This window comes from Typha latifolia, chromosome 1 (assembly GCF_019914945.1).
Source record: "Typha latifolia isolate L0001 chromosome 1, TyphaL0001v2, whole genome shotgun sequence".
Taxonomy (NCBI): Eukaryota; Viridiplantae; Streptophyta; class Magnoliopsida; order Poales; family Typhaceae; genus Typha; species Typha latifolia.
The window spans coordinates 761,044-777,186 of record NC_133086.1 but is presented as its reverse complement, the minus strand read 5'-3'; the positions used below and the strand labels follow the sequence as shown (position 1 = coordinate 777,186).

Here is a 16,143-nt window from a genome sequence, read left to right as displayed (position 1 = left end):
ACTTAAACTATGAATTTCTTATTAAATTCTTCATTTTATTATAGATAAATTTTAAATATGAAAAACTCTGAATATAAAAGTTATCGATCATGATGTCACGGATTTTATCCAACTAATTTTATATTTTTTGGAAGTCAAATACATATCTTCTAAATAATTTGCTAAAATTACACAATAGAAAAAGAAAATGATGAAGAAAAAGACAAATTAACAGCAACATGTGAAGTAGAAGATGACTACGGTCATTTCTCTCTTTCTCTTATAGTGTTCCGTCAATATTTGATGAAGTACTAAATAATAAAAAAGACAAAGTTGGAAGAAAAAAATATGTGAAGTGCAAGAGAAACCCTATAGTGTTTGGATTTTATTTACATGTGATAACAATTTTATGTGTTCTCGCGAATGGATCATACACGTTATAAGTGGTCTACCGGCTAAAGCCACGTAAAGCATAACAATATATAATAATTATTAATAATAATATAGATACTTTTTTATATAGTTGGCCAATGATTTTTAGATTTAAAGATAGGAACAGATGTTAGGTAGCCACCTTAAGGTTCTCCCATGTCTATAAATACGTACAAAAATAACAAGAGTATTGCATCTACTATAGAGAGAGAGATGGCCGAAGTAGAAGGTTTGCTATTCTCACAATCAGTAGAGGAATGTCCGATCGAGCGCCGGGAAGGTCACTCGGTAGTCGCCGATCTGGAAGGCACTCTCCTCCGCAGCTGCAGCTCCTTCCCTTACTATGCCCTCGTGGCGTACGACGCCGGCGGCCCGTTGAGGCTCCTCCTGTTGCTCCTGGCTGCCCCTCTCGCTGGCATTCTTTACTACGTTTCGGAGTCGGCGAGCATTAAAGTGCTCATATTCGCGACCTTTTCCTGCATGAAGGTGAGAGACATCGAATCAGCGGCGAGGGCGGTGCTGCCCAAGTATTACTCGGAGGACGTCCACTCGGGGGCGTGGCGCGTGTTCTCTGCGTGCGGCCGGCGGGGCGTGATCACGGCGAGTCCGACGATTATGGTGGAGCCGTTCCTCAAAACGACTCTCAGAGTTAAACACTTTGAGGGCACTGAGATGGGCACGTGGGGAAGTAGGGCTACCGGGTTCGTTAGGGGTCCCGGGGTGATCGTGGGGGTTAATAAGGTGGCGGCGGTACGAAAGTTGTTCCCGGAGGAGACGCCGAATATTGGACTCGGTGACCAGAAGACGGACTACCCCTTCATGCGACTTTGTCAGGTTTTGCTATTTAGCATGCTCGATCTACGTCTCTACGTTTTTAATTTCCCTCCAAAATAGGATACGCTATATATATATATAATTAACCTAATTATTCCTATTATCGTTTCCCAGAAGCGTTACCTGATCTCGGGGCAGATCACGAGGTCAACGACCTCCCCAAAGACCAGATCCCGTGGGTTATGTTCCACGATGGCCGGCTGGTCCAGAAACCCACCCCCTCTCCTTGCCCTCTTCACCCTCATGTGGATCCCCGTCGGCGTCTTCCTCGCTGTCCTCCGCATCGCCATTGGCTTTCTCCTCCCCATGCGCTTCGTCTCCACCGCTTTATCCCTCCTCGGCGTCCGCGTCATCGTCCACGACGCCCCTCCCCCTCCCCGACACAACGTCCCCGGCGTCCTCTTCGCTTGCTCCCATCGGACCCTCCTCGACCCCGTCTTCTTCTCCATCGCCCTCCGCAGCCCGATCCCCGCCGTTACCTACTCCATATCCCACCTCTCAAAGTTCCTCTCCCCAATTCCCACCGTCCGGCGACGCCGCCACTATCAGAAGCCAACTCGAGAACGGCGACCTCGTGATCTGCCCCGAAGGCACCACCTGCCGCGAGCCCTTTCTCCTCCGCTTCTCCGCCCTCTTCGCTGAGCTCGCCAACCGGGTCATCCCCATCGCCATAGAAGCCCGCATGGGGATGTTCTACGGCACCACCGTCAGGGGTTGGACTCCTTGTACTTCTTCATGAACCCTAGCCCAGTTTACAAGATCACCTTCCTCCCCGAGCAGCAACGAGTTTCCGACGGGATCCTAGCCACGTTCTCCGATGATGAGCAAAGACGTACAGCGCAGATCGGCCGGGCTAATAGCATCCAGAGGCTCATCGGGGAAAAGCTCTCGTACCTATGCACGACGTGTACCAGCCCAATGAAGTATGCTATTCTAAAGCCGGGAAATTGATACACGGCCATGCATGCATTCTTCCCAATAATTGTAATGTTCTGTTTGGTGGTTAAACTCCAAGTTTTATTTGGATGCTGTTTGGTGCTACAACTTGGATTATTTGGACTGCCTATTGGTTGAATAAACTCTTTGAATGGATGTTGATGGATGGATGTCATGGTCTCTTTTGTCAATTGAAAAAAATAAGGAGTTTGGTTTCTGATTTCGTTTACGTCGCATGTTGTCTAATTGGTATGCAGTTGGAAAGATAAATGCTACTCGAGGGGAATCTATACATTATCTCATATGCTGTTGTTTGTTTGAAGAGTTGGTGAAGCTTAATAATACTAGCACTACATGTTGCAATTGTAGTGATTAATATTAGGTATATCCACATGCATCTTAAATGCAAATTAATTACTCATATTTTTTTTTTTTTTTAGTTATAAAATGTGAATAAAATTATAATGATTAAATCCATTAAGTTTATATAAGAATTTGTATTTGATTATGAAACTATGAATAAATATAGTCATTAATTAAGGTCATTTTAAGATGAATACATTAAAATATCCTAACGATAGATAGTGTGAAATTAAATAAGAGAAGGTAAATAGTGAGAACTTGTTATGCAAATATGATTGTTCTTATTAGTTTTTTTTTTTTTTTAATGTATCACAAGTATTACAACAGCCCATTCAGATTTGAACATATATTCTCATCTTCACACTTCCGTACCTGAGTAACCTTACTTCCTAGATTTTCATATCATTTTCATTTCTTTTCTAGAAGAAATAAAAGCAATGCTGATGCATTACTATATTAATATTGAGGTATGGGGCAAATTCAATCGCATCATCCTCGAATATTGTTAGAATTTGTGGAAATTAATCATTTTTTGGTTGAGGATTGTAGCAGCTGTTACCCTCGAAAATGCATCACCTTTTGTCTCATCAACAAAGATCAATGAAGTAATTTTGCAAATAGAAAAGGACAAAAAAACAAATCGGATATAGCACTGTGATGCGATGGACATTCTTTGGAATTAACAATGCCAAAGTGCAGCAACACTCCTATTTAGGAGTAACTCATTCCTTCCAGTTAATTATCATTAAGTACATCCTGTGGCTCTATGCCCTTCCTTTTTCTTTCTTTGAGCTGGAATTGAAAAGATTGAGAAGACTTACACTCAACATTTATAAAAAAAAATTAAATTCATAACCTCTGTCATCAACTGATAGACACTGGTCACTATTCTTAAGCATCGATCTCATACCTGTGGGAGATGAACAGTAGAAGTGGTCCATGAGATTACTAGTAATTGTAACAGAGACATGGCAACGGCCTTCAAAGTTATACAAAGCCATAGGCGGTGATGCCAATACCCAATACCCAATTCCATGTCATATTCCTACCAATGACGATGTATCCAAAGATCTTATCTATAATTTTTTTTTTTACTTCTCTAGTCCTCAGAAGACCATTGTCCTCTTAATTTAGTTCTTTGTGGCATTCTACCATTCACCAACCCATCCATTCTCCTCTCTCTCCTCTCTCTCCTCTCCTTCTATATACTACTCCAAACTCCTCAACCTCTCTCTCACACCTACGTCAAACACTTGCAAACATTTCTAAAGTATAGCATAGAGAGAGAGAGAGAGAGAGATGGCCGTAATGGATGATGGAGTATTTAAAACTATCGACAAGTGCACGTCCGACGGCCGGGAGAAGAACACGGTGGTCGCCGACCTGGACGGAACTCTCCTCCGGGGACGTAGCTCATTCCCTTACTTCGCCCTCGTGGCGTTTGAGGCCGGCGGCGCCTTTCGGCTCCTCTTCTTGCTCCTCGCGTCGCCTCTCGCCGCCGTTCTTTACTACTTCATATCGGAGTCGGCGGGCATTAAAGTGCTCGTATTTGCCACGCTGTCCGGCATGAAGGTCGCGGACGTCGAGTCGGTGGCCAGGGCGGTGCTGCCGAAGTTCTACTCCGAGGACCTCCACCCGGAGACGTGGCGCGTGTTCACCGCGTGCGGCCGGCGCTGCGTGCTCACGGCGAACCCGAGGGTTATGGTGGAGCCGTTCCTCAAGGAGTATCTCGGCGTCGACTGCGTAATCGGTACCGAGATTGGTACGTACAGAGGTAGGGCTACCGGGTTCGTTCGCCGGCCCGGGGTGCTCGTCGGGGCTAATAAGGCGGCGGCGTTGAGGAAAGCTTTTGGGGAGGAATCGCCGGAGATTGGACTCGGTGACCGGAAAACGGACTTCCCCTTCATGAAGCTTTGCCAGGTGAATTAAACTCTCTAGTTTTTACTTCTTATATATGCTTTAGTTTTCATTTTTCTTTTAGAATAAGGTTTCTTCTGCATATATCAAGTGACTTCAAGCAAGTAATTCTAATTTATTATTATTTAATAAAGATAAAAGTATTTAATAAAATAATTAAAATTATGATAATTAATAACAATATCACTCTCTCATTTAGAAGAGAAATTGAAGTAAGCCAAATTTCCATTCAAACCGATCTTCAAATTATATACTTTTTAGAAAGTTATCAAAAAAAAAAAAAAATATATATATATATATATATCTAATTTTCAGCAACCATATGGAGTACCAATTCGTTGATACGTGATGAAAATTTACTCAAAAATTCAAGTGTGGTATGGGTGATAGTTTAACAATAAAGGCGCCTAATTAATGGCAACCATTGTCATCCCATGCTGTGCACTTGAAAATATTAACCCTATTGGATGGATAGTTTTTCATTAGAGCTCATCACCAATGCATGCATGCCATAGTAGTTGGGGATCCAAACTATTTAATTGTCACCCATATTAGATAAAAAGGATAGCCAGATATGATAGGTGGAAGAGGAATATGTAAATTTCGAAGTAGGTTAGTGATTTCAGTTTGTTAGTTAGGAAAATATTAAGGGGTGACGGTAAGGAATATGATGCTCTTTTTTTTTTTCTTTTTTCTTTTTTGAAGTAGTTGGCAGCAATAAAATTTATTGCAACATTAGAGAGTGACCTCCAAAGAAGGTTGCAAGTGTTCGATTTAGAGGAGAATTAGGTCTCATAACTACATGATAATGATTGGTACTGAAGGTGTTGATCTACGTCACCTCATATTTTGACATCCTGTATGACTTGATTGGCATATTTATTACGGTGAAAATGTGAAATACGCGTGTTCTCTTAATGGGACAAAAACAAAATTTTAATATATTTATATATATATATAAACTATTTATACTATTGTGATCAGGAGGCAAAACTTAATCTGTAATTATAGTTATAGCTAACATACTATTGTGATTCTTTTATTTTAATTAATATTATTTTTACCATTTGGCTTAATTATTACAGGAAGTTTTAAAGAGAAATTAGCTATCACTTTTTCTCACTAATTAGCGGAGGGAGATTTTATCTTTTTTTTAGTTTACTATCGCTGCTTATCTGAGCTTGATAAAGGGGCCATTGTCGGGCTCGGATAAGAAAACTCTTATTCAAGGATACTGTTACCTTATTCTTATCGTCGTGTTCGAAGGAGGGCTATGTGGTCCCGCAAACCAAGGTGGCCGCCGTACGCCGCGACCAGCTCCCGAAGCCGATCATCTTCCACGATGGCCGCCTTGTCCAGAAACCGACCCCTATCCTCGCTCTATTTACCCTCCTCTGGCTGCCCGCCGGCTTCCTCCTGGCCGTCCTCCGCGTCGGCGTCGGTGCCATCCTCCCCATGCGCTTCGTCTACACCGCCTTCTTCCTCCTCGGCGTGCGCGTCGTTGTCCGCGGCGCACCCCCATCTCCCCCTTCCAAATCCCAATCCAAAACCGGCGTCCTCTTCGTCTGCTCCCACCGCACCCTCCTGGACCCGATCTTCCTCTCCATCGCCCTGCGGCGCCCGATCTCCGCCGTCACTTACTCCGTCTCCCGCCTCTCGGAGATCATCTCCCCGATCCGCACCGTCCGCCTCACCCGCGACCGCACCGCCGACGCGGCCATGATCAAGAGCCTCCTCGAGATGGGCGACCTCGTGATCTGCCCCGAGGGCACCACCTGCCGCGAACCCTTCCTCCTCCGCTTCTCCGCCCTCTTCGCCGAGCTCACCGACCAGATCGTCCCGGTGGCGATGGAGAACCGCATGGGTTTATTCCACGGCACCACCGCCAGGGGCTGGAAGGGGATGGACCCCTTCTACTTCTTCATGAACCCTACCCCGGTTTACGAGGTCACCTTCCTCGCCAAATTGCCCAAGGAGGTAACGTGCGCCGGGGGGCGGACGAGCCACGAGGTCGCCAATAGCATCCAAAGGCTTATCGCCGCCACGCTCTCCTACGAGTGCACCAGCTTCACCAGGAAGGACAAGTATCGGGCCCTCGCCGGGAATGACGGCACCGTGCCCGTCAACAAGACGGCGATTAAGGTTATCCAACCCGACAAAGTTATGGGCTGCTAATTAATTATTCACTAATTACTATAATTAGCTACCACGGACGTTATTCTATCTTTAAATATATTTTTCCTTTTTTTTTGTGTAACTATGGTCCTCTGGAACAGTGGAACGTATATTTATTATATTATATGATATAATATGCTGTTATTTATTTGAAGAATTAATGGAGTTTAATGCTTGGGTATATGTTGCTATAGTGGTGGATTGATTGCTTCTGAAACACTAAAACCTTCGAATACAGTTGTAACCGCGTGGATAAATTTTTCCACGCGGTGCATCACATGACCTGTCAATAATATGGTTTCACAAGACAAAAAGCAGCATAAATTCATACCATAAATAAACTCAACCATAAGAGTCCCGATACAAGTTCCACAGGCCACAACAAGTCTTTAAGATACATATCCAAAATACGTCTCGCTACCCACACCTATGTCCCCTAGCTCTGAAATAATATCACCAATAGATGGTGAGCACATAACACATCGAGTATAATCCATATAATCTATAACAATAAAATCATAGGTGCATATCCAATGCATGCTTATAGTTGCTAGCAATAACAATACGCTTGTTTAAATAACTTACCATAAGTTACTAAATCAATGCAATCATTAAAAGAGTAGTTTAGTCATCTCATGCTCACCAACACATTAATCATATTTTAGCATAGCTCACCAAGCCATTCACCATACATGGTAGATATTCTTAAGAAAAATTACCCATCACATAACCATTCATCATCTCATACATCGAGGGGGATACATATACATTTAGCGATAATGCCACCCAAACATACATGGCGACACTGTATGTGACCGTTTGTCTATGGCCATGACCCCGGTCGTAGGCCCATATCACTCTCTTTCTAAATCATCACCGTCCTCAGCGAGAGAATCGGGAGCCCTCGGCTCAACGGACGCCCTAATCCTGCGTTGTCGAGTACCGCTAGAGATATATCTCCGCCTCATAATCATATTCTTCTATCATCATTATTTAGTTTTGGTTATGCAGTATAATTACCTAAATGCCACACAGGCTCCTAATCTTAGGTGTATGCCGCTAATAATAAGTCATATAAGATACACTCTACTCTTAACCCCGGGCTGAGTGAGTAGAGACACTGCCTAGTCAGAACTTGACTATTAATGATAGGTGGACAGTATCTGTGAGTGTATAAGTCATGTCATAGTCATCATGATCGTTACATTCTATATTCACAACAGATATTTATATAAGAGTTTATCATACATGATACATGTAGATCATCGTTACACTAGTGCATATGCTAACATTAGCATTCTCATAATATCATGATGAGTAAACTATCAATAACTGCACATGTCAAGATATATCATGGTACACTAGATGCATGTATTAATACTAACATGTTGTGGAATACATAATAGTTGTAATTATATTATTCTATACTTGTATAAACTTTACTCGCCTAGGGGGTCTCCACAGTACTCCAAATCTCCTCAGCTAACCGCCTCCGGAATCCCAAAATCCTCCTTACGCAATATCGATCCTATTAAAAGTATTAGGGAATTTAGGTTTAGGGTATTAGGGAATTTAGGTTTAGGCATATACATGAGTCAATGGTTCCTACGGTAAGTTCTATGTTATCCAAAAATTCACACTATATAATAAATTGCCATTAGAGGTTGGTTTAGCTAATTAATCAGGTGGAATAGATAAACGCTGCCGGTGGCCCATGCTGCCGGCAGCCCGCCCTTGATATCGGCGGCCCGCGGCCCTCACCTAGGGTGGGTGGCTCGCTAGAGAGAAGGAGAGGGAAAAGAGAGGAGGAAATCAAGGAGAGAGAAGTTGACGACACCGGTGGAGCAACCACGCAGCCAAGAGGAGTAAAGCACGGCGAAAGAAAGGAAATAACCAAAAGAAAAGAAGATTTACCGAGTGGTCGCGCGGTTGGCTTCGTCGACCGTCGGCTTCGGGGCTTCGTCTCCGGCGTCGGCAACCCGAGAGAGAGAAGAGGGAGAGAGAGATGGCAAAGTGGAGAAGAAAATAACGGTTGGGATGGTTGCGGTGAGGGGAAGAAGTAGAGGAGGGGTGTCGGTGGCGTGCACGGCAGGGGAAGAAGAAGAAGAAAAGGAGAAGAGAGGATGAGGTGGCAGTGATGTTGGGACGCACGCACGCGCTCGTGCGCGGGTCCCTCCCTTTTTTTTTTTTTTTTGGTGTGTTACAGTTTCGACGTGGGATGGATAGTAAGGTTGGGAGGATTGTGATTTCGTTTTTACTGATCTCGCACATTCAACAACTCTAGTCGTATTCAATCACATTTAATGATTCTCTGTGTTTGTATTCGAATATGATTACTGAAATCAACTCCACAGAATCGGTAGAGTCAGAAACGAAGCTCAGATAGGGATGGGTAGTAAAGTCTATAACATTATGATAAGAATTTGATGGATGTCCACGTACCATAATAGATCTACCAAAATAGCAACTGAATAAGTACATATACATATCGCAGGATAAAGATCGCTGTGACAATACCATACAGAGTAGAGCCCTTTGGAATAAAGAAAGACTTTAAATTTATTTATATTTCAAAGCAGTGTACTGTTTGTACCATCATCAATGTTGTTCACATAGTATCGAAACTCCAGATCCACACCCCAGTTGCACCACCTATCGTTTTCTTGGACGCCTTCGACTGTGACGGGCCGTATATGCTTAAGCTAAGCTGTCTTGAAAAATACTCCTTGAAGAAATCAAACAATTGGCTAAAGTCTCCCTTTGACGATTGAGGCTTGTCTAAGACTATAATATATATTCGTGATTTAACTTGTTTAAGATGAATCTAACTTAATCTGATCCGACCCCCGGCCGCTCAACCGTACCAGGTATTGAAAAAATCTAATGAAAAACCACCAAAGCATATTGGCTTGCCAATATGGGTAAATGTAGGGGTTAGAATTGTAAACGGCAAAGGGTTTTTATTTTTCTCTGCTACTTCTATTTTTGAATTCTGATTTTAAAAGGGATTTTTTTTTTTGTAAACGGAAAGGTGAGCAATGAATTAATCATTTTAGTTAAAAAAAGGAAAAAAAAAAGTGGGAGAACTACAGATCCATCATGGTAAGTAGTCAAATTTTAGTGCAATGAAGAGAAGTTACAGCGCACAGATATTGCAACTCTTCCTACAAAATCCAGGCGAATCCTTGGACCCAACCATATATCTAGGATTCTTCACGCATTCTCCTACTGCAGCCCACTGAGGGCAAAGGACATTGTTATCTTCACACTCCTTACCTGACTCCTCAACTGAACCCTGATTTCCAGAATTTTCAAAGGATCGCACATGAATCCATTTCGTCGCCGACCATTTCTCACCTGAGATAACTGGGCAGCTACCATGCAGACTCTCTGGATCCGTTGTTGCATCAAGGTGAAGGCTAAAGAAGAGCAAAGCATCACCTTTTCTTGGTTTCACTGCATATGCAACTGTTAGGGAAGAGCCAAAAATGCTTGCAAGATGTAATAATGGATGCTGTCGAACATGCTTGAATTAGTAGTAGTCCACGAGCTAATATTGTAATCAACGATGTTCAGTAATCCACAAGCACAGTTGAAAACTCTAAGTCGACTATTTCCTGGTACCGCCATAGAACAGTTGATACTATAACTAATGGATGAGGTAGGGACGCTAGCCTTCATGTGAGGCATCATGAATTTGATACCCACTAACAGTACTACTATTGTGGATTAATTTAATGGGCAGATGGAGTGTCATAGTTTGCTTGTGAGGTCCACACTCCTTAACTTAAATATGGGTAAAAGATAGATATGATCAATTGTCCATACAAAACTTAGTCCATTAAAAGCTTAAATCAAATTGAGATTATCAATATTCTATGCAAGATACCTGCATAACCATGTGTCGCGCAGTCAGACCACGTCTCATCTTTCTCTTGGGAAAATTTGCCCTGAAAATGATGCCAAATGTCATTGCAAGCAAAATAATTGGGCAACCTGGGAGCACACAAACACCCAAAAAAGAAGAAGAGTGAAATGCATACCTCTGCATCAGGGAAGATGGTCTCTCCACCCTTCTCTACATCAGATAAGTACATGAGTACAGTGGCTACCCGATGACCACCAAGTACTTGATTGACTTTATCATGGAAATAGTCAAAATGTGGCTCATACTTTTCTCCATTCTCATAGTGTAGTATTTGCATGGATTCGCCATTCTCTGAGAAGAAGCAAGGTCATTACAAAAGAACCTGCCAAGAAGTGTAAATCAGAGTGGTAACGGAGAAGAAAAGGTGTTCTTAGTCTACCTTCAGGCAGGAAAGTCCAAGCAGCAATCCTGTCCTCTATTCTTCCAACAATTTCATCCTTCAAATCAAGTGAAGAAAGTATCAGCATTTTCATAAATGCACATCTACAATTCCTAATGTGATAACCAACGAGTGATTTTTTTTTCAAATTAGTATAAGAAAGGAAAATAACAAATGCTCACAACCCCAATGAAAAATTCCTTTTTCTGCCTGCAAGCCTATGAGAAGTGTAATTAACCATATTGATGGCACTGTAACTGCTTTTAACAAGAAATTTTACAAATTTTTGCACATCATGCGATAAGTCGTGAAGTTCAAAATCATGAAGTCGCAATCCTGTAGTGAAAATATCCTTCCCTTTGTCATTTATTTGCCATTTCAGATTATTGTAAATTGTGGTTGCATCAAATTGAAATGAGAAAAGAGTTTCCCCATCAAGTACATTCCATTAACAACATAAGATATGCATGACGAGAAGTGCTAAACCGCCAGATAATTATACTGTTCTGTTCCAAGTAGGCTGCTTCACCATGAGAGAGATATTAATGTGTATATGTTTCACTATTTTGCATATCCTAACAAGAATACAATAAATAGATATTACTTGTCAAATATCTTTTAAAACTTTTAAATTGCTTTAAAAAAGTTCTTAAACGTTTGGAGAGGAAGATGCTCAATAATGTACCTGTTGTACACAAAGTGGTTAGAGTCTTGTATAAGGACAGCATGGGATCAGGTTCAACCCCATTCCCAGGCCACCTTACAGGAAAGCTCTTCACAAAGAAAAGATAAAAAAAATAGCTCGGTCTGTGCATTCCATGAACCATGGGTCTGGCAGTGCATCCGGCACTTTATGGTTAACCTTGCAGACTACCTTAGGTCACTCCATGGTGTGGATCTAGGTGCGGTCAGTTATTTGGGTATTAACTCAAGGCCAGCTTAGACACTCTTTTAAATACCCTGATGTCAATTCTTCACCAGCACAGAATATTTGCTCATAAATGGATCCCGTGCAATATTCCTAGTATTTCATCTTCAGATATTTTAGCTTTTGCATGTGACTATCACGGTCAAATGTGATTCTCGTAAGGTTCAATTAAGCTGTCTCATTTAGTAGCCCTCAACTTTGGTTTTCTTAGTTCTTCAGTTAATGTGTATTACAGACATCGCCATAATTAATTCAGCACTAAAATTATTTGATTTCTTAAATCTCTCTTAATTCACTGTCTAGTTCACAATGTCAATGATATGACGACTTTAAAGGTGCATACTACATTTTTGTTGTATTCCTCCTCCTTGCCTTCTTCTAAATGCCTTGAATACCAAGATGAGTATTGATGAATCAAGTTACTGATTGTACAGTCGTATTTATATGATACATCAACTTGCAAATCCAACAATTCCATAGGTAAAGAGTCTAGACAAGAGATAATTTCACGAATTGACTCAGAGACGCTCCTTTTAATTACCCTGATGTCATGAGCCATTACAATGTCAAAACTATCGCCAATAAATGAATTTGGTCGGACATATCTCGAGATTAAGCGCAAATGCAAAACGAAATAGTAAAGTTACACAAGCATACGCTACCAAACAGGTAATAACTGAGATCCACTAACCAAATTAATCCATCTTGCAGAGTCAATTCAAACTACTAGGATCACCAATTCCACAAAAATACTCATAGATCCCATATCTACAATTCAGTAAGCTTCCATTACCTGCCGCTTGTCCAGGAACATCCCCGAGCTCGTCCTGACCTCGCTCGTCACGCTTTTCCCCGAATCGTTGTCGGCCACCATCGACTTCTCCAGCTTATCCTTCGCCTACTCCATCGATCCAAACATCAAACACTAAATTCCATCATTCCAAACAGGAGAAAACAAAAATGTACACCGAGTATTAAGGATTTCACTCACCAGCAAGATCAAGTGGTCGCACTCCTCGTCGGATAGAAAACCTTTATACAAGAACGCCCTGCGAAAGAGGCATCGCTGAGATCGGAGACTAGGGTTTCGAGGCGAACAGAAGAAAGAAAGGTAGAAGAGTTGGATCTCGGAACCTGGGACGCCACGAGAGCTGCGTGACTCGCGCGGGGTTCAAGGAGGCTTCCGATCCATGGCTGGGGAGGAGAGCGGCAGAAGGGGAGAAGCGAGAATGGAGGAAGAGGAAGAGGACGAGGAGAGAGAGGAGAACCATGAGAGCGATTGAGAGAGAGCGAGTGAGAGGATCAGGATGTGTTGGAAGGTTCGTGATCTGGTTTGGTTTTCAGTATGAGTCACGGCACGCGGCCTTCACGGTCGCGCCTCCAAGATTCGAGGGCTTGAGTGCTGACTCGTGCCACGAAATTGGCTTTTATGGTCTTCTCGCCAATTACTGGCTACTAAAGACCAAGTCACATAACTACCCTTCCACTCAAAAATTAAAATTTAAAATAACTACCTGATTTATATATATATATAATTCTTTTATTTATTACTCTTCACACACTATATATATTCCACTTATGTATTTATATTTAATACCTTAGAAACTATTTTGAGGTTAAATTTACATTTTTTTTAAATAAATAAATAAATAAATATATATAGTTCCAATTATTTACTAATATTTTAGCCTTAAAAAATTATTAAAAAATATTAAGATTATTTATTCGTATGATAATTTAACTCATCTATTTAGAAATTGTTTGTTAAGAAAACTAATATAGTATCATCTTTAAGACATTAAAAATAAAATATATTTTATGATCGGATGTTAATGATAATAAAAACAATATACAGAATGGATGTGGTATATTTCTCCTAATTTCGAGTATAAGATACGTGAAATTGTTTTTTTCCTTCATTTTACCGAATGAACTCGAGGAGGATATCTTCATTGAATCTAATCTTATTTTATAAGGTTCATACTCATAGGTAAATGGGACATATTTTGAACATCCATTTTACTTGCAATATAAGAAAAATAAGCATTAAGTCTAAGGGATATGTAAGATCTAAACGAGAAACATTCAACACATTTAATCATAATAGACAAACAAGCTTAAGCTTTCTTTAGATTTTAAAGTAGTTGCAGTTACAAATTGCAAAAACTAAAATAAATCGCCACCTAAAAAACTACTTGGCGGCCACCAAAAATCATTGTTGTCACCCTCATGGAAAGTGGATGGTAGGCAGCATGTGGTGACGACGAATAGCGGAGGACTGAGAGGTGGTGGCAGAGTTATCTTCGAGGAGGAGGTGAATTCAACATAGATGAGTCATTGACAAGGAGGTGGTGTGAAGGGAATTGAGATGGGTGCAAACCTAGAGAAAGGTGTTATGACCTAGCTTGAAAGGTCTAGTGAGGTCTAGTCTACTTGGTTTAGTCATTAGTCTATTACTATTCCTACGTCTAGTCTAGTTGAGTCATGTAATTTATTACTTGGTAAGTTTGGTTGAATCTAATATAGTTCTTTTCAGTTTTATTTAGAGAGCAAATCACATAAATGAAATAACCACTACAAAGAAGGTGTGATGAGCACCCCAAAAGCATCAAAGAAGAACTACCTTAATTTCTCTCTCCCTCTCTCTCTCTCTCTCCTCTTAAACCCCTACCTTAGCTAGCTTTATCCATACTGAGGCCACCAGCTGAGTTCCCCTCATGCTAGCCCAACACCTAAACTTCCTTCTCCTTCGCATCACCTCACCATAGCCCATCTTCTTCCTCATCTCGACACCACCCCACCTCCAATCCCTCACCGTAACCACCATCTGCACCTTCGATCCATCTCCGAGTCAATCCAACCCCAACCACAACCGTCATCCCCACCATTAACCAGCTTGGCAACCTAGCCCTCTTCCCGTTGACCACGGGAAAATAAAAGGAGAGAAAGAGAAGGGAAGGGGTTTAGGGGAGAGAGGGAGAAAGGAGATCCCGACCTAGATGACCACGGCCTCCTATGACGACTCCGACCACGACGATCTCGGTCAAACAAAACAAGGAGGGGAAGAAGAAATAAGAAGAAAATGAAGGTAAAGATAGAAGAGAGGAGGGAGGAAAGAGAAAGAAGAGAAGAGGGAGGAGGAGGAATAAGGGGGAATAGATAGGGGGGAAATCTTTTCCCTCCTCCTAACTGAGGTTAAGAGGAGGGGAGAGTGAGGGACATGCCGGTGATGCCACTGGTGAGAAAGATCCTCGGTGGAGGGGTTTAACAAGTAGAATATGATTAGATATGTGAAATTGTCGACCTTTGCTATGTGTCAACACTTCTAAATGACATGCTTTTTATTTGTTTTCAATAATTCTATGTGTAATGGAAAGTACTTCTGCGAGAACCAAAAATGAACCGTGATAAGAATCACTACGAAACAAACTTGTGATGCAGCTTCTCTAAATACATTCCCAGCCAGCAGAGGAGAGGAATTGATATAGATAAGAGCAATAAACAAAACAAAGAAAACATTTATTCACTCATGCTCCGTGCATCGGTTCTCGTGACCTCAAACTGAATGCTTTGACAACTCTCTTATTAATGAAGTACTAACAACTCCGTGACAAAACCGATAAGCTCCGAATACGCTTCGATATTCTACTACGTATATAATAAATATACCCTTAAAAGGAGTACAAGTATCAACAACCGCCTACGACATCATCGCCTTCATGGACTACACCATACTCGCATTTACTACAACGGGCTGTTCGATCGAACCAACCACTATAAAGACTTCACGTAATTCTCCAATGTGTAGTGTATCCAAGAGAGAGTGATATAGCCTGGAGAGAGATGGCGTGGTGGTGGCTTCTCTTCTTGGTGCTATTCCACCTCACGTTGCAATATGCATGTGGTAGGGACGTGCCACGCCACACTAATACTAGTGTAAGTGTGACAACCACTATACCGGGTAAAAGAACCCCAGTGACCGATCTTAATGGCCAGAAGAACTTTATGGCTTTCGGAGGAGTCGGTGGGTGGGCTGGCCTCGGTGGAATTGGCGGTGTCGGTGGTGGAGTTGGTGGCATCGCCGGGATAGCCGGCGCCGGAGGTGGTGCAGGAGTCGGTGGTGGACTTTATGGCTGGAAGGGCATCGGCGGCGGTATTGGAGGTGGTGGTGGTCTTGGTGGCATAGGCGGTGGTGGCGGTGGTGGACTTGGTGGTAATAGAGGGGGTGGTATTGGAGGTGGTGGTGGCTTAGGCGGTGGTGGTTATGGATGT

General features: G+C 42.0%; 2 protein-coding genes and 1 pseudogene across 2 annotated transcripts; 2 read left to right on the top strand and 1 right to left on the bottom strand.

Annotated features, from left to right (window-relative positions):
* Positions 1-624: 624 nt before the first annotated feature.
* LOC140793255 (glycerol-3-phosphate acyltransferase RAM2-like) lies at positions 625-2,196 on the top strand (annotated as a pseudogene).
* A 1,422-nt stretch (positions 2,197-3,618) lies between these two features.
* LOC140782795 (glycerol-3-phosphate acyltransferase RAM2-like) lies at positions 3,619-6,817 on the top strand. The gene is made up of 2 exons (XM_073129575.1): positions 3,619-4,464; positions 5,728-6,817. The coding sequence occupies exons 1-2, from the start codon at positions 3,844-3,846 to the stop codon at positions 6,634-6,636; spliced, it is 1,530 nt and encodes a 509-aa protein (XP_072985676.1). The 5' UTR covers positions 3,619-3,843; the 3' UTR covers positions 6,637-6,817.
* Positions 6,818-9,733: 2,916 nt separating this feature from the next.
* Positions 9,734-13,267, bottom strand: LOC140799222 (probable prolyl 4-hydroxylase 6). The gene is made up of 7 exons (XM_073153422.1): positions 13,006-13,267; positions 12,863-12,920; positions 12,665-12,769; positions 10,944-11,001; positions 10,680-10,855; positions 10,526-10,586; positions 9,734-10,092 (listed from the first exon to the last, which is right to left on the bottom strand). The coding sequence occupies exons 1-7, from the start codon at positions 13,140-13,142 to the stop codon at positions 9,773-9,775; spliced, it is 915 nt and encodes a 304-aa protein (XP_073009523.1). The 5' UTR covers positions 13,143-13,267; the 3' UTR covers positions 9,734-9,772.
* Positions 13,268-16,143: the final 2,876 nt, after the last annotated feature.